The 25,264-nt window shown below is 41.3% G+C and overlaps 1 protein-coding gene across 6 annotated transcripts in view; it reads left to right on the top strand.

The window, feature by feature from the left end:
- Window positions 1-13,424, top strand: part of SECISBP2L (SECIS binding protein 2 like) — a 54,986-nt gene extending 41,562 nt beyond the window's left edge. For 5 of the 6 annotated variants that reach the window (XM_084966477.1, XM_084966681.1, XM_005659631.4 and 2 more), the window contains 2 exons: window positions 1,545-1,764; window positions 9,224-13,422. In XM_084966477.1, coding sequence (XP_084822603.1) covers window positions 1,545-1,764; window positions 9,224-9,903 — 900 coding nt within the window. In that variant the 3' untranslated portion in view covers window positions 9,904-13,422. 6 annotated transcript variants of the gene reach the window in all.
- Window positions 13,425-25,264: the final 11,840 nt, after the last annotated feature.

The raw sequence follows: 25,264 nt of genomic DNA on the forward strand, positions 1-25,264 counted from the left end.
CCCAGCAGTTTCTGTGTTTTAGTTATGTTGTAAAACCAATGTTAATCTCAAAATTACATATCCATATGCCTGTTTTCTTTTTTTTCTTTTTTTTTTTAGCTTCATTTAAGTGCATGATTTGTTGAACATTGCAAACAAATATTTATGAAGTCTGTTACATGTAACATATAGGGGCTGTTTTTAACAGAATTCATTTCCCTGCTTTGTGTGTGTGTGTGTGTATGTGTCTTGTTAGGGCTACACCCATGGCATATGAAGTTCCCAGGCTAGGGGTCAAATCAGAGCTATAGCTGCTGGCCTACACCACAGCCACAGCTATAGCAGGATCCAAGCCCAGTCTGCAACCTGCCCCATAGCTCATGGCAACACCTGATCCTTAACCCGCTGAGTGAGGCCAGGTATTGAAGCTGTGTGCTCACGGATACTAGTCAGGTTTTTTACTGTTGAGCCACGATGGGAACTCCCTTCCTGCTTTTTTTTTTAAAACCTTTTTTTTTTAAATAATTTTATTTTTTAACACTATGCTTGCCTCCTCTCTGTGTGGTTTTGTTGTTGTTGTTTTTTTGTTTTGCCTTTTAGGGCTGCACCCGCAGCATATGGAGGTTCCCAGGCTAAGGGTCCAATTGGAGCTACGGCTGCCAGCCTGCACCACAACCATGGCAACATCAGATCGAGCCACATCTGTGACTTACACCACAGCTCACAGCAATGCCAGATCCTTAACCCACTGAGCAAGGCCAGGGATCAAACCTCCATCCTCGTGGTTTCTAGTGGGATTTGTTTCCTCTGTGCCATGATGGGAACTCCCCTCCCTGCTTTTTAAAAATAAGTAAATCCTGAATATATTTTTGATACTACTAGTATCTACCCCTTTTTAAAAATCAACATTTAGCATCAATGTTTAGCAGAAGTGTTTATTATACCTATACTTCAAACAATTTAAAATGCAGCCAGGTAAAGCACTGCTACTTGTGTTTTTCTCACTTAAGTTTAATTTTTAGAGACATTATTCCATTGTAATATGACACTTTTTTTATGATTTTATGGCTGCACCCATGGTACATGGAAGTTCCCAGGCCAGGTGTTGAATCTGAGCTATAGCCGTGACCTTTGCCACAGCTGTGGCAACACTGGATTCTTTAACCCACTGTACCGGGCTCAGTATTGAACCCATACCTCTGCAGTAAACCAAGCCACTGTAGTTGAATTCTTAATCCACTGTGTTACAGTAGAAACTCCAGTAATATGACACTGTTTGTCCTGTCCTCATCTTGTTATGGTTTATATTTAAATGACAGTGCCTTAAGAAAAAAGAAATTGTGCTGTACTTTTCCCCTCTGTCTGAAAACATAATTTTATATAAAACTAATAAACAATATATGTAAGTTTCAGAGTATTTTATAAGATTTTGTGGTTTGCATAACATTTGAAGTTTGTGCTGATGGAAATTGTATCAGATACTGAAGCAGTAGAAATATTTATCACTAATGACAGTAATAAAAAGTATAACTAAAATGGACTGATCAATATCTCTTTCTTTTTAGAGCTTGTTTAATAAATTAGTAGAACTCACTGAGGAAGCCAGGAAAGCATATAAAGATATGGTTGCTGCAATGGAACAGGAGCAAGCTGAGGAAGCCTTAAAGAATGTGAAAAAGGTGCCACACCACATGGGTCATTCTCGGAATCCCTCTGCAGCAAGCGCCATTTCCTTCTGCAGTGTTATTTCTGAACCCATCTCTGAAGTAAATGAAAAGGAATATGGTAAGTTGTTACATACCGTCTTAAGTGAGTGAAATTTTGAGATAATTTAATGATTGATGTTGTTTTGAAAATGACTTTCCTTGCTAACTTTTGTCGTGTCTTCTTGATTATTCAAACTTTGCTTAAATTTTTGTTTGAAAATTACATAAAATGTGCCCATTGAAAGTTAGGATAATATTTGGAGCTCAAAGTTTCTGTGAGACCCTGAAATTTAGTGACATTTCCAAAATCTTAAAAAAACAAATCTCAAAGGCATGTATTTATTTTCTGATTTTTAGGGCCACACCTGAGGCATATGGAGGTTCCCAGGCTAGAGGTCAATCGGAGCTACAGCTGCCGGCCTGCACCACAGCCAGAGCAATGCCAGATCCCAGCCGCATCTGTAACCTACACCATAGCTCACAGCAGTGTCGGATCCTTAACCCACTGAGCAAGGCCAGGGATTGAACCATCAACCTCATGGTTCCTAGTCGGATTCGTTTCCTCTGCGCCTCAACGGGAACTCCTCAAAGGCATTTAAAAAGCAGAATATACTATTCTTGTGATCTGTAACTAAGTAAATAAGTTATAGGAAGTTTTATTCTAACACTTGATTATTAAAAGTTCATATTTACTAAGTTAACAAAAGACCTAGACTCGTGATGTTTGTTTTGAGTTAAATTTGATGGTAGTCAAAAAGATATATAGACTGGAAAATGGCATTTATGTATAATGTTTAAACTACTACACCTTAGTAGTTTCCTTGTTTTGTGTCTGTAATACTTTGAACTCTTAAATTCTTTGCTTTCTTGATCTAATGTCTCATTCATTTCCCCTATTCTTTTTTTTTTTAAATGATGTGGTCACCACCACATCAACTTGCCACCTAAAATTTAACGCATAAAAGACGGAGTCCTCATTTTCTTCGTTTCTTCTCACACTTTCTTTCTTGTTCTTCTCGCTTGTGATTGTAGTTAAATGTTTGGAATGTTTTTGACAAAGTTCCAGACTAGAGCAGTGAAATTATTATGTACCTCTAGGAAACTATTGGTCAGGGATAGGTGGTTCTGGCTCAGAGGCAGACTGTTTCTTTGGTTAAAGTGATACTAGTTGAAAATAATGAAGATCAATTAGAAAATGAAATCAGTTTTCTATGTAGTGCTATGTCAGACCTCAAAGGTAAACTGCAAGGTAAATTCCTAAAGTTGTGGGAAATAACAGTGATCTTCATTTGGGCCCATAAAAAGAAAAGTTGTGAAAAGAACCTCTCAAAGACTTAGGAGATGTTTTCAAAAGTCACCAGCTTTAAAGTGTTCAAAGATTGAAGCCTTGTCTTTTCCACAATCTGCCTGGGATATTTGGGCACAATGGATTAATTTCTGAGCCTCAGATTTGTCTTCAGTAAAGTGAGGCAGATTTGTTTAGATTGTCTATAAGATTTCACTCAAAACTAAAGTTCTGTGAGCTAATGGTTGCATTCTAAGAAGGGATTTAAACAGAACTGTTGCCAGAAGGGGGACCCCTCCCAGGACCCCTCTTGTCTAACAGTAGGAAATGAATTGTCCGGGGAGACACAGCTACTGACAAAGCAAAAAACTTGTTGGGAAGTAGCATCTAGATGGAGAGCAACAGGGTAAGGGAACCCAGAACTGCTCTGCAGCGTGGCTCGTGGCCTCAGGATTTACAGGTATGGGGTTAGTTTCCAGGTTGTCTCTGGCCAGTTGTCTTGCTTGTGCCCATATTTGGCCTGATTCAGGGTCCTTTCTAGCGGTGCACATCTTTTTTTTAAATGATGTGGTCACCACCACATCAACTTGCCACCTAAAATTTAACACATGAAAGATGGAGTCCTGGTGCAAGATGGATTCCAGCCTGCGGGTTCCTGGGAGTTTGGCAGGACCTATTATGGGCTGATGTCTCCTGCCTCCTTTTGGACCCTACCAAATTCTCCCAGTTAGTTTTCCTTATCCATGTTCCTTATTGGTCTTCCTGTTGTGAGACAACTCAACAGTGGATATTATGTTACCTGGCCAAGGCAGGCATTTTGTCAGTGGTTCCCTAAGAGAACCTTAAAGATTCTGGTCTATGACTTGATTTATCAGGATGCCAACAAAATGAGTGAAAATAGTCATAAATAATTTGCCGAGGGAGCAGAGCACAAAGTTACTCTATTGGGATCAGACATAACAGACACATAAAACCCACTAATGGGGCCTGAGAAATTAGGATGTTTAATTATTTCATGATGTCGTCAGGGTCCCTGTCTCTTTCCTTCTTTCTGTTCTTTATCAGTCTCTGGCTTCTTATTGTGCTTATCATCTCATGTTCATAAATAACTGCAGTGGCCCCGGGCATCACAACAGTAGTTAAGAGCAGGAGGTTTAGGCAGTGTGCTCTTTTTGTCCATGAAGGAAACAATTTTCAGAAGATTTCACCTTTTGTTTCATTTCGCCAGAGCCCATCATATGCAGCTTTTAGCTGCAAGGGAGATGTGGGCAAAGAGAATCTTTACCAGAGGAGAATGGGATAGTCATGATAGTCTTCGAACTATTTTTCTTCCCCTATGGGACTGAATTCAAGTACATCTCAAGTTTGGGGGCTCTACTGGCCAGGAAGTAAATGGGGAATGACTGTTAGATAGCAAATAGTATCTTCCATGCTGTGCTGGTGCAAGATTTCTAAAGTGTTCTCTTGTGATCTTCACAGTTTAAAGAAAAAACAAAGCTTAGGAAAGGGGTGCTGAATATTGGTAGAATAAAAAGGCTCCTGTGATAGTCCAGTCTTACTGTTCTTTGTGTACACCTTAATTGTTCTCTTTGCTCATGTTTTCCTTTCTCCTGAGCTGAATTCAGTTCTCCCATACTTACATGAAACATAGTTTCAAACATAAATCCCAACCAAACAATGCATTCTTCTAGATGGAAACTTAGCATATAGGGGGCACTTGACATATAATAATAGTTGCTCACTCACTGAATTCTTACCAAGCACTTTTCTAAACACTTTGTGTTTATTAAAACATTTAATCCTCTGAGCAGCCCTAGGAGATAAGAAATATTGTACTGCATTTATACAGATGGGGAAGCTAAAATGAAGTGAGGTAAATAATTTGTCAGTGTCACACAGCTGCTAAGTTTGACTCTAGAAATTGTACTTGCTGCTAGTGTGACGTGAATTCCCTGTCTGTTGAATGAATTCCCAATAGCACCGTTCAGTAGATTCTCAGTAACCACTTATGAGGGGAAGATTACCTCTGCCTACCTTGAGTTTCCTGCTCATCCTCTGCCACCACCCCTTCTTCTGTAGGTTCTCGAACTCATTTTTCTGTTCTTCTGCTACATAAACCTATTTTAAGATGGTCAGCTTTCCCTTGTGTATTGACTGAAGGGAGAAAAACACATGCCTCATTCTCTGACAAACCCACTAGTAATCTGAAAGTTGAAAAGGCAGTTTCACAAAGAACTAGCTGACTAAACAGGAAAGCATAGATGGGTTAATGAGCAAAGAACAGCTTCATTTAATGAGTTCTGCTAAAATAAACAATTCAGAAGCAGGATAGGCTTGGATCAGTACCATTTCCAGGTTTGTTGAGATCTTTGATCCTGCCTTTAACTTGCTTCCTAAGCCTTTCTTCAAAAGTGGACTTTTCTAGGTTTACTATTCTGGCTTTAGGCTGCTGGTGTTCAGCCACTGCCCACCCCCCTACCTTTCCACACACACCAAAGATGGCACTTTGTTCTTGCTCTGTTTCTTCCCATCACAGTCTTGGGTTTGTGTGCTTAGCAGCTTTTGATCAGACTTCACCTATTATTTTAAAGGCCTGTGCCTTTTCTGTGGGTATGTGACCTCAGGGGCTCTTTGATCACTGTGACATGTCTTTTGATGGCTAATTGCAGAGTCCCTTGTCTCAACTTCCAAGGTCATATCTGCCTTTCCTTTCTGAAGGACCGTTCTTGCTTTCAGCTCACCAACCCAGCAGCTAAATGCCCCAAACTGAGCCTGGAGAGAGATCAGCCCTGATCAGTCTACTAACCTTCTTTCTTTTTCCAGTTCCTTTGACTCACTGTCATTGAGCGGTGGGACTTTTTCCAAGACCTCATGTGAATTCTCATAGTACTTTTGAAGGAAGTAAATATAAATAAATGTGTACCTAAATTTTATAAATTTTATGGCTTTTTGAAGTTATTTTTCTGCACAATTAAATATATATGTCAAACTCTATTGTAAAAGCTTGTTTTCCTAGTACATATGCCAGCCATAGGAATGCAGAGATAAGTGGGAATGAGGGGGGAGGAGGAGGTAGAACAGCAATCACAAAACAAATGATTTTGAACTGGATATGCAGAAAGTGCTGTGGAAGTTAGTGACTCTCTCAGGAAAGTTAGGAAAAGCTTCACAAAGGAACTGACATTTAAGGGTGGCTATCAAGGATGAATAGGAGCCTGAAGGGTAAAGGAGGAAAACATGTCTTACATGGAAAAAGCAGCTTATGCAAAACAAAGAGTTGAAAATGTAGATGGTATGACTTCTGTGAGCAGTGAAAATTCAAAGTGACCTTGAACATGGAATGCATGGCTGGGGGTTAAAATGAATGGGACCAGAAGGGTAGATTATAAAGGGCTTGGATGTGTTAAACTAAGGAGTTTGAATTAGTAATTAGGGTAATAAAAATTAGTAACTAGGGTAAAATTAGGGTAATAAAAAGCCAGTTCGATAACGATGTGGTCAAGTCTCAAAATCAGAAAGATATTATTGACATATAGCAAGGTAAAGAAGTCTTGAGCTAAGGTAGTCGTTATGAAATTTAGTAGTTTTTGAGCTGGAAGTGGCATAATATAGTTATGAGTTTGATGGAATGAGGGGATATAGTAAGGGAGAAAGATAGGATCAAGGATTACTATAAGGTTTCTTCTTCCTTGAGACTGAAAATGTTACTAACCAAGAATGAGAATAAAGAGAGAAGGCTAGATTGTTTGTCATGAGGTAGGAATGTGACTGGAAGGACCCAGACTACATTTGAAGTAGCTGTAGAAAAGAAAGCCTTTTGCAAATCATGTGCTCTGAGTTCAGGTGGCCAAACATGGTCTGTAGCAATATATAATTGATAGGTGACAGGTTAAATCTATCACCATGGCTAGGCTTGCTTTATTACTACACTTGATCATTATGCATATAAAATGCAAGTAGCAGCTATAGTGCAAATAGAAGGGGATTTTTATTTTTAAGAAAAGGTGAAAACATGAGTTCTCTGGTGGCTCAGTGGGTTAAGGATCCGGCATTGTCACTGCTGTGGTTCAGGTCACTGTTGTGGCATGCATTCTGTCCCTGGCCCGGGAACTTCTTCGTTCTGTGGATGTGGTAAAACAAACAAACAAACAAAAAACAAACCAAAACAAGAAACAAAGCAGAAATAAATAAGTGGGATGACACCAAATTAGACAGCTTCTGCATTGTAAAGGAAACATTCAACAAAATGAAAAGGCAACCTACTACACAGGAGAAAATATTTGTAAATCATATATCTGATAAGGAGCTAATATTCAAAATAAATAAAATACTCATACAACTCAATAGCAGAAAAACAAACAATCCAATTTAAAAATAAAGGATCTAAATAGACATTTTTCCCAAAGAAAGACAGATGGCCAACAGGTGCATGAAAAGATGCTAAATATCACCAGTCATCAAAGAAATGCCATCAAATCCACAGTGAAATATCACCTTACTCCTGTTAGAATGGCTGTTATCAAAAAGACAAAAAATAACAAATGTTGGCAAGGATATGGAGCAAAGGGAACCCTTGTGCACTGCTGGTGGGAATGTTTAAGTTGCTGCAGCCACTAAGGAAAAGAGTGTGGGGGTTCCTCAAAATGTAAAGAACTTCCAGCAATTCCACTTCTGGATGTATAGCTGAAGAAAACAAAATTCACCCCCAAGTTTATTGCAGCATTATTTATAACAGCCAAGATGTAGAAGCAACTTAAGTGTTTATCAACAGATAAATGAGTAAAGAAGATTAGTGGAGAAAGAAGATACACACACACATATACACACACAGTGGAATATTATTCAGCTATTAAAAAGAATGAAATCTTGCCATTTGTGATGACATGGATGGGCCTTGAGAGCATTATGCTAAATGAAATAAGTTATAGAAAGACAAAAACCACATGATCTCATGTATATGTAGAATCTTTAAAACAACCACCACCATCCCCACAAGCTCATGGGTACAGAAAACAGATTGTTAGTTGCCAGAGGCAGGGGGCCAGGTTTGGGCAAAATGGGTGAAGGAAGTCAAAGGTTACCACCTTCAAGTTATGAAATAAATAAGGCATAGAGATCTAATATATAGCATGCTAACTATAATTAATAACATTGTATTATGTATGTGAAAGTTGCAAAGAGAGTAGATCTTAAAAGTCCTCATCATAAAGAAAAAAATTATAATTATGAATGGAGATAGAAGTCAACTAGACAGTTTGTGACCATTTCTCAATATATACAAATATGAATCATGGTGTACACCTGGAATTAATTCAATATTTTATATTAATTATACCTCTGTGATTTAAAAAATTAAATGAAAAAAAAACAAGAGAGAGCTTAGTACAATTTTTGACTCTAAACTGACTGTCATTATAAATAATTTAGATGATCACAACTGTATTATATAACAATACCTGGTTATTTTTTGGCTCCAAAGTTGCTTGGTAAGCCAAACCACTTATGTATATTATAAAACAAATTTTCACAAATGTTAGAAATGCATGCATGGCTTCTTTGTTTATAAGTGGAAACACAAGTTTCATTACAGGCCAAAAAGGACAGCTCTTAACTTGCTGAGGGAGCGCAATACAAACCTGTCAAATCAGAACTATTTCTGATGGACGTCTTGGCTCTGCCACCTGTGACTTGTGGATCCTTGAGCCCAGGACACTTTAGGGCCAAACAAAAGGCAATTCATTGATTTTTATGAATACGTAGATGTTATATATGTGTCAGCTTCTGTATTGTATTAGATCTTTTGCATTCTGAAGCATTGATATACTTATTTTGGCTTCTTTGTTTCTTTTGCGGGGGTGGGGGCGGGGGGCAGGGTTGTGCCTGCAGCATATGAAAGTTCCCCGGCCAGGGATGGATTGACTTTGTGCCGCAATGGCTGTTCATGCCACTGCAGTGACAACCTCAAATCCTTAACCTGCTGTGCCACAAGGAAACTCCTGGCTTCTTTGTTTCTTTATGTTAAATGCACTGTTTTTTTCTTTCTGGTTTTTGATGTTTTTTATGAGAAGGAAAATTTTTGAGAAACTATTTTCCAATTATAACATTTGAACTAATACTAAAATAAGCTAAGTTTTTTGTTTTTTCAGTCAGTTGATGAACAGATTTCTGTGGTTTGTTCTTCCCTCTTTTTAAAAGTTGCATGATTCTGAAACAGTGTTCTGGTTTTTAAAAAAAATCTCCTTGATATTTGCAGAAACAAATTGGAGAAATATGGTGGAAACTTCAGATGGATTAGAAACGTCAGAAAATGAGAGAGAGGTTTCTTGTAAGCACAGCACATCTGAAAAACCCAGTAAACTTCCATTTGACACAGCCCCTGTTGGTAAGCAGCCATCCTTAGTGGCTTCAGGCAATTCTACCTCAGCTACAAACCCTGGAAAATCAGTGAGCGATAAAGAGGAAGTGAAGCCAGATGACCTGGAATGGGCCTCACAACAGAGTACAGAGACCGGCTCTTTGGATGGCAGTTGCCGGGATCTTTTGAATTCCTCCATCACCAGCACCACCAGCACTCTTGTACCTGGCATGCTTGAAGAAGAGGATGATGAAGATGAGGAGGAGGAAGAAGATTATACTCATGAACCCATATCTGTAGAAGTACAGCTCAATAGTAGAATTGAGTCTTGGGTCTCTGAAACCCAGAGAACGATGGAAACTCTTCAGCTTGGAAAAACCCTTAATGGTTCTGAGGAAGACAACGCAGAGCAAAGTGGGGAAGAGGAAGCAGAGGCACCTGAGGTGCCGGGGCCAGGGAGGGATAGTGAGGCCTGGACTACTGACCATCAAGCAAGTCAGGAGCAGCAGAAGCCCAGCACCTGCAGCTCACTGAACAAGGAGCACTCTGATTCTAATTACACACCCCCAAACCTATAACTCAGGAAATGTAAACTATCTGTCTCCACCTGTGTAAGGGTTGCAGCCATTATCTTTCATGCTTCATCTCAACATTTTGCACTGTCCAGTATTTAATATATGTATTTAATTCCTGACAGAAATATTTTTGTAGCTGTCTTTTACTTGTTTTGATCTATAGCTTAGCTTTTTATTAGCATCTGAGTGTCTTTCTATGAACTGTGTGGAAAGTTCAGAATTGTTTCAGCTTATTTTGTTATGGAAAACAGTGATTAAAAAAGACCAGGTTTTAAAGGAAGTAAATTTACAGTGCCTATTTAGAGTCATTTTGAACGTTAAAAATCACGGTTCTGAGAATAGGAGCAGTTACCGGTGTTTGCTTCAAGACTACACCTCCTTCACTCTAATTTGTCTGACCAAAAAGTTGTTTGGGTTTTTTTAAAAAAGAACTGGAGGTTCTGGAGTTAAAAAAAATTAGCTGAGGGTAACTCTAAGTTCACAAAGTGTTTTGTGTTGAAATTTGGTGCAACTTTTATTTAGTCCACAGATGCTTATTTCATAAGTCACTGATCATTGTAATTGATTATAGTTGGGATGGGCTAAGACAGAGCCTCCAAAACTTAGACTAGCAAAGGAGCCACTATGTATGATAGGTTAGAGCTGGCCTTATTTGTGGAAAGTGATAGATGTTGTCTTTAATAGTGAGAAGTCACCCATGGTAGGAACTTCCAGGTTCTGTTTCACATTTGCTTTTTACTTACCTCAGGAATGCTCTTGTACATACATAGTCATATTTGCATAAGGTTAGGCAGATTTTGACAGATGAATAACTGTAACTGATTGTATGACTTCAGCACTAAACATGTAAACTATCTAGAAACAATATCTTAACACTGGTGTGTTCTCTTGCATGCTTCTGATTTGGGATTCTCTGGACTTGAGATGAGAATTTGACTGGGTACTCAAAACAAACCTTTCCTGAGTGAAAAGCTATTGCACCTTTAAAAAGAAAAGAATTTGTCCCTAACCTCAAGCACCTGCCATGTGACACCTACCATAGTTACTGATGGGAGGTCAGGGAAAGGAACTTTATACAATTATAACATGCATCCTGATAATCAAGGCTTGGAAGAGAAAGTTTTGAAGAAAAGAGAAAGTTGCTCTGATTGTGCTGAAGCTGTTAGATGATTTAAGAGTGTGCAGATAGGTGCAGGTATTCTTCACCATTATTATTTATCTCTGCCCATCTCCTGGAATGTGTATACCTCCTTGGTAGTGACCTCTGCAAGTTTATAATGGTGAAAAAATTACAAATTACCTATTTTTCTGTCTTCCCACCAACTACCCACCACCTCCAACCAACCAACACACACATGCCTGTGTACACACACAAATGCATGCATGTACACACCAGCTTTACACTTCCAACTCCCATAAGCAGGCGCAGAGCTAAAGAGAGAGGGGTATTTTCCCTGCTTAGGTGTTATGGGGCAGAGCTTTGCCCCACAGAGGTGCGAGGGAAGAATTGGGCAGGTTCTTTATGAATGCATGGGGACTGCTGTGCTAGTCCTAATGTTTTATAATCCTGGCATTTAACTACTGGAGAGACCAGATTCTTGGTTGATGACTTAGTTATCTGTGAACTGTGAAAGTTTAGGAGCATTGCTGTGTAGAAAATGTTAGTCTGTCAACTTTGTGTGCTGAAAGGGGATGTTACTGTACTGTTCTCCAGTGTAGACTTCTTAGGCACAACTTAAAGGAATGTAGCATGTAAGGAATGAAGCCTCTCAAATAGTAATCATGGATTTACGTGTGGCAGATCCTACTGACATTTGGACGTGGTGGTTGAAAGAAATGATAGAGGTTTTGAACTACTGACAATCTTAAAAGTGAATTGAAAAACTTTTCATACTTTTTGATGTAAATTTCCTTCGATTAGTGTCAGTGATTCAGATAACTCTTGATCTTAAGGTAATGAATGGCTTTTCAAAGGTTTCTTATATTTTATATCTCTACTGAGTGAGAATTGTCATTTTAGATTTTTGACATTTGTATCAAGAGAAGTTGAGGAAATCTTCTGAACACCAGTAACTTTGAATTTGCTATGGACTTCTGAAATGTTCAATTATGTGTCTGATAAACGCTTTTGCACGTGCAGTATCTTCTGCCAGCAAACCCAAGGGACCACATCCTTTTTTATATGAAACAGGTCACCTCTAGAGGACAACCCAAAATTTATTAAAGGAAATGTTGAACCTATGCTTAAATAAGTATTAATAATGTCTTTATAATTTGTTTCCTTTAGATAAATTTTGGAATTTGTGTATATTGTATGCAGGGGGAGGTGTGAAAATTAGGAAAGTGTTCTTTTGGATCTGGGGTGAGTGACTCTTTGGAGATCTAGAGAGATCTAATGGTAAGAGCAAGGGTTCATCACCACAAGAAGTAAAAACCATAGTGATTTTTTTCTTCGTGCGTAGAGGTTGTTTTTCTGGCAATAATTAATATTAGATTTCTATTTCAATACATAAGTATATGAATTACAATATGAATTGCACTCCCAAAACTAGATTTCTGCTTTGGTAGGTTTGTTTGCTGTGAAGATTACTTAAGAGACAAATGTTCGTATTAGCTTAACTTTTGGTTTAAATATGTTTGTAAATGATGTAATATATTTCTTTTGACTAAACCTGGGGGGAAAATGTGTGTTATACATTGAAAAGTTTTTAAAGGTTTTGACCGGAGGTCATTTTTGCAGAGATGGTATTTTATATGCTTCCAGTATTTGGAAAAGAATTAGTCAAAAGGAATTCACGTAGTTTAAATATTGAGAAATTAATATCCAAATAATGAATGACTTGTCTGATTTCTTAATAAGCTGGGGGAGGTGGGTGGGGTGGGAATTATAATGTGCAAATGAGTAGTGAACTCTACCTTCATTTTTCAACTCTTTAACATAAAACTGTTCAATCCTAACGCATTGTTACTTTAATATATGTATAAAGAAGTATTACTGTTTGTAAAGCTGCTGTTTGCTTTAAAAAAAAAAAAACTGGCATTTAAGTATTTTCCATATGTTGTGCCAACAGGGTGGAACATTAATTTATCCATTTAAACACTTCATCTTTTTTTGATTTAAAATTTTTTGTGAAATAATTTATTATCTTCCTCCTACTTTCAGCCTACACACATCATAGAATCAACCAAACTGTTTGCCTGATCTGGAAATCTGAATCCTAATTAATGATAAAAATTTAAACTTTGTTGGCACATCACACCTTATAAGTATTTGTATTATTTTATAATTTAATTTCTAAATATACCACATGAATTTATAATTTAATGTCTTAATTGTAATGCTCTAATAAAAAAACTAGCAGAATTAGCGTGAATTATAACATGAAGGAATTTTCATCCTGTTAGTTCTTTTGCTGTATGAAGGATGATTGTTCTATCACATTTTAGGGGTAATAACGGCTTTTTTGCACTGTGTAAATACTAGTGGAGATTCTTCTGTAACTAATAAAAGGATTATTGAAATGTAGTTTTGTCATTTCAGAACAGGTTCTTAGGAATTCCTGACTTGTTCAGCATGTAGGCTAGAGAAAAAAAGAGGTCAGCTTGTGCTTTCTCTTGGTGGTCTCAAGGGTTTGGCCAAGGAAGGCTATAAAATCTGCAGGAAGGCGTTATTAAAAATTTCTCTTTGGGTTGGTTGGTGTGATCATCTGTGGCATGAATCTAAGCATCTCCCCAGAGACCATCCTGATGTTAGGAAAAAGCTCCTCCAAATTCCTTTTCCTTTTTGTGCTACTCTGTGCCGTTCATTCGTCTAAGCCATTTCACAGTATTAACGTATTTAATCCTAACAGCAGCCCTGTGAAGAAATACTATTATAATTTCTCACTTTTAAGATGACGAAACAATCATGGAGTTGAGTAACTCGCTCAAGAATCCACAGCTGGTAAACAGCAGAATTGGGATTCAAACTCAGTCCTGTGACCAAGTCTGTGCTTTTATTCACTGTGCCTTATGTGTCACCACAACATGCTCAGTCTGTGCAAACTAAGCAGGGCTTCTTCCCTCTCACCTTCACATGTCTTCTACAATGTGTGAAGTGTTCCAGAACTGAGCTGCTTGCTTCAGAAATGGCTTATTGAGCCTTACCTGATTACCCTTTGCCTGGAGTTGTCACTTTTACAGTGAAATGGAGGAACGTCATCTGTTAGGAAATAGTAGGCTCACTAATTTTCATAATGAAACCCTTATTTGGTGATGAAAAAAGAAAGGAGGAAGGCCTCTCATTGTATCAGAATCATTCCCTTTTTTTTAGGACCAAAGTTTGTACACTCCTGACAGAGTTCCTTTCCTAACAGTGATCAGTTTTTCTTCGAACTGACCAGAAGAGGGTGTGCATGGCACCTGAAAAGGCTCAAAAGCCACCATGTAATATTAATAATTTTTTTTTAAGTGAGGGAGGAAAGAGAAGTATCCTGAACCACTGGCTTTACCATAAAAGGTGCTTCATTCTGAGTCTAAGCTCAGAACTCTGGAGCATACACATAGGTATCATTTCATTTTAAAAAGGCAATACCATCCAAAGACATTTTTAGGTCACGTGTTAAGGAGTTCAGTTGTTTGAAATTTCTAAGTTATCTTAGCAATTCAGTATTTGAGTTTGATTTAGGGGTCTTCTGATGTGTGAAATATGACAGCTGGCTTATTACATGATAGGTAATTGCAACCTTGTGGATCTCAGGGCCAAAGCATGTTCCACTGGAGCTCCCATGATGCAGTTTTTAAAAAGGGGAGATGTTTCTATTTTGGACCCAACCTCAATCCCTTTATTTACCTTGATCTCACTCCTTCCATTTCTTTGGTAATTGGCAACACTCTGGCGAGCGAAGAGACATTTATTCTTGCAGAAATGGGTTGGATGACTGCATAGCTATATTTCTGGTCCAGTCTGGTACAGAGAGAGCAAGTAAGATGCTGAATTGCATAAAATTTGGAGCTGTTGGCTGAGCATGGTGTTCTTTATCCACTTGCTGAGGAACCAGAGGATGCAATTGTGAGTCATTTAGCAAGGGATTGGGGCCTCGGGTAGTACAGGTTTCTCTGGAAGGAATGAATGCTTTGTCTCAGAAGCATCAGACTTGGTCATGGCCTTCAATTACCCAGAGGGAACATAATAACCACAGCCTTCCAGTGGTGAGACTCTGATTTGAGGCAGTGTTGCTTGCACGCTTATCTATTAGGGGAAGAGGGATGTGAGTAAAAATGGTACCAACTTAGATGTGCCGTTTCCCCAGGTATCTGCTTCTTTGTTTGCCAGAGTGGGAGCATTTTCATTGCTTTGCAAACCCTCAGCTTGAGAATGCAATAATGGATTGAAATTTAAGCAGTTAATTTTGTGTCTTAGATCTGGTTAAAGAGAAATGAGAGAAAAGTTTGAAAATTAATGATTTCTTAATTATAGGAGAAATATTAGATGCCATTATCTCTTGTCATTCTTTTTTCCTTGCTTTCCCTTCCTAAAACCCATCTTATGAGGCAAATTCCAGGAAATGCTGTAACGTTTGTAATTGGGAAGATAAGAAAGATCTGTGTTCCTACACAAATATTCAAATGCAATGGTGGCCAAGAAAAATAATTCAATTCTTTATTTAGTGTTTACTTGTTCCCTCATACTTAAGATGTACTATTAAAACTATTTCATGATCTTTTAGGTAAGAGGGTCAGCAAACTTTAGCCTGTGGGCCAAATCAGCCAGTAGCCTGTTTTTGTAAATGAAGTTCTGCTGGAGCACAGCCTCACCCATTCGTTTACATATTGTCCATAACCGCTTTTATGCTACACTGGAGTTGAGGAGTTGTGACAGAGACCATCTGGCCTGCAAAGCCTGAAATATTTACTACCTGGCCCTTCAGAGAAAGTTTGCTGGCCTCTAAAATTGAGATGCTGGCCAAAAGCACTTAATACTTTATCTCTAGGGATGATACACCTGTCACAGATTTACTAAAAACTGCATTAAGATCTCTCCAGTGCTAAAAGATGCTGCCTGGGAGGAGCATCATCAGAAAACAGGCCCAGCTGCTTTGTCAATACAGGGACATGGTACGCCTGGGCTCATGTTTCTCATGCTGAGCTCCCTCTGGAACATCAGACAAATCCCTTGATTCTCTGGTTCTTGGGTCCTCCTTTGGGAGACATCGAGGCCAAGTGTAGTCTTGAGTTGGACCAGGGCTGGACACTTTCCTAAGGCCACCATAGCCAAAGGCTCCCAAAACCCTCAGAGTGGCCTGGTACCCAGAATGGGCCATGGTAATTAAGGTAGTCACAGAGACCTCCTCTGACTTCACCTTCTACCATAGCTTCCCGCCTACCCTTGCTCACTCTGCTGCCCTCCTTGCTAGGTCTGGAACATGCCAAGCATGCCACTGCCTCAAGGCCTTTGCACTGTGTGTTCCCTCTGTTGGATAGTCTGTTCACCCCACCCCCACACCTCCTTTGGGTCTTTGCCCAAGTGCGCCTTTACAGCAAGGCCTGGGGGAGTTAGGGACTACCTTATCTAAAATGTAACACCCGTCATTTTATTCCCCAAATCTGCTCTCCCCCCCCCCTTTGTACTTAACTAGCTCTTACATCTATATTTTATTCATCCTATATCTCCTCCCTTGCTAAGCTCTGTGCAGACAGGGAGTTTGGACTGTTTTCATTTCTGCTTACCCTCTGTGCCTAGCACAGAGGTTGTCACTGCATAGACGCTCAGTAAAGCTTCGTTGGGTTAATGGGTGAAAGAAGGCTGAAGGAAGGAAATTGAGTGTTTGCGACGCCGCAGGGCTCTGCTGCCACTCCTCTCTGAGTCTCCTGCCCACTCCTCTTTCCCCACATTTGTCCACAGTCTGTAATTGGAAGAAAAACTAACCTGAATCTCAAAGAGAAAAGCCTTGCCCCAGAGTAGGGGGCTCCCAGAATTATTCTGTAATTAATGGTCCTCTGTTGCTTATAACTCAAGACATATGATAGGTTTAGTAACTAACGTTTCCTACATATAGGGAGCTGACAAGTATGGGAGACATTTCTATGAGATTAAGCGGGAAGGAGGCAAGAATGCACAGGCAACTTCTGGTGTATCTACGATGTTTCATTTTTAAGCTATATGATCAGTACATTAGAATGTAGTATATTAGTCTTTATACTTTTTTTATATGCTTGAGATATTTGATAAAAATAACCAAAAGGAACAGACTAACTAAAATGTAACCATTTTCTATTCTGTGACTGACTCCACAGACTTTGCACTAAATCTGCCTTCAATACATTGACAAACAAAATTAGTGGTAGAAATGGAACTAAAAGTCAGGATTAAACCCCTCTCTTGATTGATTCAGCAAATAGTTACACTTTGTTAAAATAGCCAGTAGCTACAAATTTTATCTCCTTCCCATGACCCAGGAACTGTCTCACTTCATCCATCACCTGGCCTAACCCTCCCCTGGGTAATGAGAAATGTGCCTCACACCCATGATTCTCCCATCTGCTCTCTAGCTGGAGCAAGGTGCTTTAATCTTCACAGAAAGGTGGAAGATTGTGTTGGCAACCCACTTATCTGGTTTCCTTAGCAACAAGAACACAGTATTTAAAGTGACACCATCCCTTGCTCAGAATAGAAATTGAGTAAGCCAGATCTTGGTGCCCCAGGTCTGCTCAGAGCTGCTTTACCTCTTCAAGGACTCTCCCACACCTGGCTCTTCATGGCAGCAAACCTCTAAAGGGATAACTACCCCAAATATAATCACAGCAATCACCCTGGACCTCTATCTATAGCCAGCTCACCCTTGCCAGTTATAATGCCCTTTATCTCTGATCCCTGGAAATATTGACAAAGTTCTCTTTTTTATTTTAAGAATCGAAGAAAGATTTTTCCATACGCTTGCAACTTTCCTAGAAATTTAGGTAGGCTGCCACCAGTTTCCATGAAATCTGAGCAAGAATCAAAATGATGAAGCTACCCAGGCATTTAGGAAAAGCAGAAAGTAAAAAGAAAAGAACTTTTCAAAGGAAATTCCTATTAAAGAACTATGGCCAGGAAGCTATTGTTTTGTCTGCTTAGTAAGCCCCTTCTTTGGGGAATGGCTCTGTGCTTGCCCAAGCCCACGTCCCCAGGGAGGTAATCTCTTAACTGTAACAGAAGCAGACAGATAACTGATCCTGGAACTAGTGGTTGGTCTGCCAATCTTGAAACAGTTCATCCAGGCTGGGCCAATGGATGTCTTTCATGGGACTTTTGGATTTGGGACTCAGAAAGATCAGCTCAGTCGGTTTGGGGACCTGGATTTTAAGACAGGTATCTCCAACATCATTGGTGGCCTTGAAAAAGCAAAATCTGGGTCAAACAGAGTTGAAAAGGTTTCATTATGATAGATGTTTTAGAGCCTCTAATGCCCTAATGCATTCTGACTCTCCATGAGGGGGAATAATTACTATATGTTAGGCAGCAATTCCTCAACATGCTGGGCTTTGGAACAAGGAGATCTCCAAATATACTTGGCCGCAGAGTGCTTTCTCTGAGCAAAAACTATGAACATCCTGGAAAACTAGTTTTTCATGTAATGTGCATCAAAATGTGTTGCTTAAGCTGCACAAATCCAAGAAGCTGGGACACACAAGGAACTCCTGGACTGCTCTAACTCAGAGGTTCTCAACCAGTGCTGATTTCCTCCCCAGGGACATTTGGTGATGTCTGGCAATATTTTTTATTGTCACAGCTGAAGAGAGTGCTACTGGCATCAAGTGGGTCAAGACCAGAGAAGCTGCTAAGCATCTTACAATGCACATGATAACACCTCCAAAATGTCAACATGGCAGAGGTTGAAGAACTGGACTGACTTAGTGCCAAGATGCTTGATGAGTCCTGTGTGCATTCAGGGCCCCAAGTGTGTGGGCATGTGCCCCCACGGTATGATCAGATGCTCTTGACTTCTGTTTTTGGAACATGTTTAGATGTCCTCCAATGTTCCAGAGTGGACTTAACCAGACAGATCCAGATCTTCTGGATTAAACAGGCCCTTCTCCCCCATTTCCCCTGGGGCAGAGGATTAAGAGAGTTCACCCAGAGCTTCTGATCACACGGAAGTACCTCCTCCCACAGCTCCTAATTCTTTTCTCCCATCACATGGTGAGGAGTGTGAGGAGCAGAAGAGCAGGGAGGCACCCCTGGCAAGGGTGCTGAGTGAACGCTCCAAGAAAAGCATGAGTCAAGTGCTCACAGAAGGCCTGGGGAATGAGCTGGTCTGGCCCTGACCACACAATGGACTCACATGAGATTGGTGAGGAAAGCACCTCGAAATGGAATCCAGCCATCTGCCCTGTCTGTTACTCTAAGCACTTCTCAGGACTGGCTGCCCAGACCATGTCCCTCAGGAGGATCCCTGGTCAGGGGCTTGGAAATGCCTGAGCAGCCTCTATATTCCTGGAGAGAGGAATGGAGCACAAACCCCCTGCCTAGCAAAGGATTCACTCTCCTCTTTAAGTCATCACATCTTGGTTTGCCCATGAGTAAGAGGTTCCATAGATATGGGACTTATTTTTAATTTTTTATTTATTTTTTACTTTTTTGACCACTCTGAGGCATGTGGAGTTCCTGGGCCAGGGATCAGATCTGAGCTGCAGGCGCGATATATACTGCAACTGCAGCACCACCAGATCCTCTAACTCACTCTGCCAGGCCAGGGATCAAGCCTGTGTTCTGGTGCTGCAGAGACGCTGCTGATCCCATTGCACCACAGTGGTAACACTGGGACTCAGTTTTAAAATCAGGACCATCCTGGGTAATCTGGGAAGAGTTGGCCACCCTCTTGTTCAAAGACATAGGGAGACTAAAGTCCCCCAGTGAGGACCCTTTATTACCTCTTAATTGAATTAGTGGATCTTTGATGATTGTGAACCTTGGTGGAGTTGAGAGGAGCACAGTCGTCCTGACTCACACATGGTTGTGTGTTCAGTGTGCTTGGGACTCAGAACATTTTCCCAACAAAACCACATTAAAGTGCTGGCTATACTTCCAAGCAGTACCCCAGAAGCCCAAAGATGTAAGTCAGAGTGGAAATGAGAAGAACACCACCCCTCCCTGCCACCGCCTCCAGCCACCACTAGGACTACAGGAAACAAAGCTCTTGCCATGTTCTGGCTACCTGGGTTGAAACTGCTGTTGTGATTTCCCCCGTGTTTCTGTGAGAAAGTGCCTGTCACTCAGGGTAACAGGCACACAGTCACCATTTCCTGGCCCCTCCATCTGACACCTGCAAATGAACACACGTGTGTGCACACATACACACATGTATGTGCACAGTCCTTTTTTAACCCATACTCCCACCCCAGTGGGGCGGTGTGAGAAGTCAGGTTTCTTCTTCAATGAAGTGCTTCTTCGATGGCACTTTCCTCTGCTGGGGTGCTCACATCTCAGCATAGACACTCTTCTATCTGTGGCCTCCAGGTGCTGATGACAGGGATGAGGAAACACAGCAGACTCCCTAGAAAATGTCAGAGGCACAAAGCTGGCAGCATGTCATAGGGACATAGTGAAGGGAACACAAGGCAGAGTTTCCAGGACATGGGCTCTTTGGGATGGAGAGAACAGAAGAGATGTTTCAGTTCAATCCCCTCATTTACAGATGAGGAAACTGAAGCCTAGGGAAATGAAGGGAACTGCCCAAGGTCACAGACCTTTGGAGGCATATAAATTTCTCCAGGCTCTTGCTACTCCATCCTGTAGCTCAGAAACTGGGCAATCCCCTGGGATCCTCCCCCACTCCCATTTCTACATTTGAAAATAAATATCTCTAAGGAAATCTCTTTTTCTGGCCAAAATAGTTGTGCTTGCTGAGTTGGAGGTGATAGAACTTCTGAGATGGAGGTTGCCAAACTTTGCTGCCCCATGACACTGCAGAGCCTGCAGCTTCCCCGCCCCCAACCAAGCAATAGGGCAGCACCCCCAACCACCACTGACTTCTGCCATCATCACCATATTTACCTCCACATTTGAAGAGGAGCTGCCTAGCTCTTGGCCATTTTCTTGCCTCTGTAACCATTCTTAAGCCTCCGGAGCAGGGAGACCACTTCCTGTGGGTGTGTGATGGTGATGGAGGGGGAGATAGAAGTGCTCTGCTGAAAGATTTCATTCCGGTGCTTCATGCTGCTCCAGCCACAGGTGTCTGGCTGGACTATTCAAGCGTCTCTTCTAACCTGGAAATGCCAGTTATCTTCCTCAAGGCCATTGCTTTTTGCAAAGGTCTCAGGCTTCCAGAGGAGGGGAGGGGATGTGCTCTGGATTTTCAGCTCTGATATTAGTCATGTGTGGAATGTGTGGGGTGGGGGAAGGGGGAGGTTCACACCTTACCAAATGTTTTTGTGTAGGTGACCTTGCTTGACCCTGTGAAGAAGGTAGGACATCTATTCCTCCATCCATTTAATGGATGAAGGCCCTGAAAATAAATCTGATTAGTCTTCAGATTTATCCAGTGGCAGAGAGGAGGTTAGAACCAGGGTCTCCTGGATCCAGTATCTTTTCACCAAAAATGTAGTGGACTTTAAAAAATTCTAATTGTTTTAACTAGACAATACCTACACATCATTCAACATTCAAAAGGTACAAAGAAATGTGCAGTGAAAATTAAGTCTTGGGGTGTCTGTTGTAGCTCCGTGGGTTACGAACCCAACTAGTATCCATGAGAATGTGAGTTCAGTCCTTGGCCTCACTTAGTGGGTTAAAGATCTGGCTTTGCTGTGAGCTCTGGTGTAGGTAGCAGACATAGCTGGGATCCCAAGTTGCTGTGGTTGTGGTGTAGGTCAGCAGCTATAACTGTAGCTCTGAATTGACCCCTAGCCTGGGAACTTCTATGTGCCACAGGTTCGGTCCTAAAAAGCCAAAAAAAGTACGTCTCCTCCTTCCTCTTCTCCTCACCCCCCAAAATGCAACTTCCTAGAGACACAGCCTCCCAGAGCTAAAATATGCACATACTGGCAATACATGTGTGTATAAAAAAAATACATATATTTTGTGTGTAAGCATAAATGAGAGACTGATTTTATTCACATAAACAAATGTATCTTCCACTTCTGCATGTGAAGCTACCTCCCATTAAGATCAGCAATGCTCACATGGTTGGAGGGAGTTATGTACATGCCCTCTGGAGTCAGGCACATCTAGGGCAGAGCTGGCACTTACCACATGCATGTCGTATAAGCTTTCTGAGTTTCCGTTTTCTCATCTGATGAATGGATCTAATAACACCTAACATGTGAGATGGCATCTGTAAGATGTTCAGAACATAATACGTGCATTCAATAAATGGTGGCTATTTCCTATGTGCCCACTGGGTGCCAGACCCTGTTCTAGGTATAGGAGAAAGGAGGTGAGTTAAATAAGGTGGTGGCCCTTAAAATGCTTCTTATTTAAAACAGGGGAAGGAGTTCTAAAAAGCAAACAAATTACAGTATAACAGGATGAACAAGAAGTGCCCACTCAATGTAGAGGATAAGAGCATAGACTCTGGATTGAGACATTCTGGGGTTCAAATCCCATCTTGGACAAGTTACCCTGCCCCAAGCTTCCTTATCTACAAAACAGGAATAATAATGTGGACTTGTGAGGATTAAGTGAATGATGCCTAGCACTTAAAACAGTGTCTGGCACATGATAGATATTCAATAAAGAGTGATTTTAATAGTTATAGTAGCTAATTACATACATGGATAAATGCCCCAGTAAGAACGTGTACTATGTGCCAAGGTAGCAGGGTGGGGGGGAAGCATTTCAGCGGCACGAGAACCACAGCTATCTCCCCTCTGTTGGGATTCCCGTGTGCTGGCCCGTTGGTGGCATTTCACCTGTGTCCTCTGAGTTAATGCTCAAAGCCTCCCTGCGAGGATGGTATTAGTCCCTTTCCACAGAAGGGAACAAAGGCTTTGAGAACGTCTCCTAAGTTGGAGGCAGCAATGACATCTTGCTGCTCGTCTTCCTCTTACCACCTGGCTCCCAGGAAAGAATGTCACTAAGACCAGGATGTCAGGGACCTGGAGCACCTCCTGAGCAGCCTCTTTCCTTGCTCTCCAGCCATGTGCCAACTGTGGCTCTGGGTCTAGACCAGAGCAGGGACAAAGTGGCCACTCCAGCACCCTAGGGGGACAGGCCACCAAGCCTCAGCCTGCTGTGATACAGGAGCCCAGGACCTGCCCAACTTAGGATGATTGGGGTTCCAATTGCACTTGCTATTGCCTCCCCAGCACCTAAGTTTCAGCAGGAGGAGGTTGGAGGGAAGAGGGGGAGAGGAGGAGCAGAGGAGGTCATAACTGGGCACATTATTGAAGGAGGGGAAGGACAGCCCTGTGAATGTGGCAACCCCGGGGGCCGTCTCAAGGAGCTCTGGTGCCACTAATGTGATGAGCACCGGCTGCCAGCAGCACCAGCGAGGCTCATGCTAGGGGTGGCCCAGGGGGTGTTACTTCTGCTGCTGTCATCATCACTGTTGTTGATGTTATCGTTTACATCGTTTATATGGCAGCTTCTAGCTCACTCAGAACTTTTATACCATTTCATTTTCTTCCCTAGTTGACTGCAGCGTTTAGGTATAGTTGGGGTGTGTGGATGTGGGGAAGCTGGGAACGGCTCTTTGCTGCTGCTCCTCACCCTACCTTCTTCAGTGAACTAGGTGGGTATGATTAGCCTTGTTTTGGCGACAAGGACACCCGGACTATGAACATTTAAGTGACTTGTCCAAGGTCACAGAGATTGTATGCAGCCACACCAGGGGTTTGATCTTTAGGGTTCTGGTGCTAACATGCTGGATGCCACAGGTTGACCCCCTGTGAAACCTGCACAGCTTCCATCCTGTACCAGAGAACTTCCTGGCTCCCCATTCTTTACCAGCTAGAACTAGCCTGTGTCCTACAGCCCACTAGGCCTCAGGGCATAAGGTTCTCATTGGCAGGTCTGGAATTTTCCCCTTTCCTATGTTCTAGAGACACCCCCCTCACCCCACCTTTGGCTCCTATTGTGAACTGAATTGTATTCCCCTCAGATTCATGTATTAAAGCCCTAATCTCTAATGTGACTACTTGGAGATAGGGCTTTGAGGAAGTAATACAGGTTTAATGAGGACATAAGGGCAGGGCGCTAACCTGATAGGATAGACGTCATTATAAGAAGGGAAGGGATGGAGTTCCTGTTGTGGCTCAGCAGTTAACGAATCTGACTAGGAACCATAAGTTTGCGGGTTCGATCCCTGGCTTTGCTCAGTGGGTTAAGGATCCGGCATTGCCACGAGCTGTGGTGTAGGTTGCAGACGCAGCTCGGATCTTGCATTGCTGTGGCTCTGGCCTAGGAACCTCCATGTGCCGTGGAAGCGGCCCAAGAAATGGCAAAAAGACAAAAAGACAAAAAAAAAAAAAAAAAAAAAAAGAAGGGAAGGGAGCACCAGCCTGCTCTCTGCATATACACAAAAAGAAGGCTACTTGCAGACAAAGCAAGAAGGTAGCTCTCTGAAAGCCAAGAAGAGAGGTCTCATCAGAAACCAACCCTGCCAGTGCCTTGATTTGGGGTTTCTAGCCTCCACAAATGTGAGCAAATAAAAGTCTGGTATTTAAGCCACCAGTCTGTGGTGTTTTGTTATGGCAGCCTGAGCATGCTAATGCAGCTCCCATGACCTGAATCTCTACCCTCTGTCTTCACCTTAAGGCTTGGAGTCTCCCTGATGTACACATGTGATCTCCTAGCATTCTCCCCATTACTGTGGAAATGCCTTTGTCTCTTTCTTTCCTCACCTTCTAAGCTCAAATCCTTCACCTTCAAGTTAGTTTGACTAACTTAGCTGCCTTCTGTTATGCTGTTTCTTACTAGCTTTTCTCTGGCCCACTTGATATTATGTTAATAAGACACTAGGTCTTTTTTTCTTCTCTGTCTTGCAGTTGCCCTTGGCTTATGTAATGTTGGTGGAGGCATACATCCAGGTGTGGAAACATCTGTTTTGAGTCTTGGCTCTACCATCTTCTAGCAGTGGGCTTTGATCAAGTCTTAGGATTATTGGAGTAAATGGATTAGTGTGCTCAAACAAGATGCGTCATTTGTAAAGTGCTAGTCAAACTCAGTGCTATTGTAGCTGGTGGTGGAGGTGAAGGAGTTGTTTAATGGAGCTGCTTGGAGTGCCCTCACTGTTTTGCACAGGGACATTAGGCCATTGTTGAGGAGCATTAGGGAAAGCATCCCTGGGAAACTCTTCAAGGGCATTCCTGATGTTCATAAAAGGGCAGTGTTTATTTTCAAAAAAATTTTCTAGAAAAATTTCTAGAGAAATAGCTTGCAATCTTGAGAAATGAATTTTTTTCA

This window comes from Sus scrofa, chromosome 1, assembly GCF_054392235.1.
Source record: "Sus scrofa isolate SSC_HxYL_T2T_F1_AM1 chromosome 1, Sscrofa_HxYL_maternal_Yorkshire_Landrace_v2.0, whole genome shotgun sequence".
Taxonomy (NCBI): Eukaryota; Metazoa; Chordata; class Mammalia; order Artiodactyla; family Suidae; genus Sus; species Sus scrofa.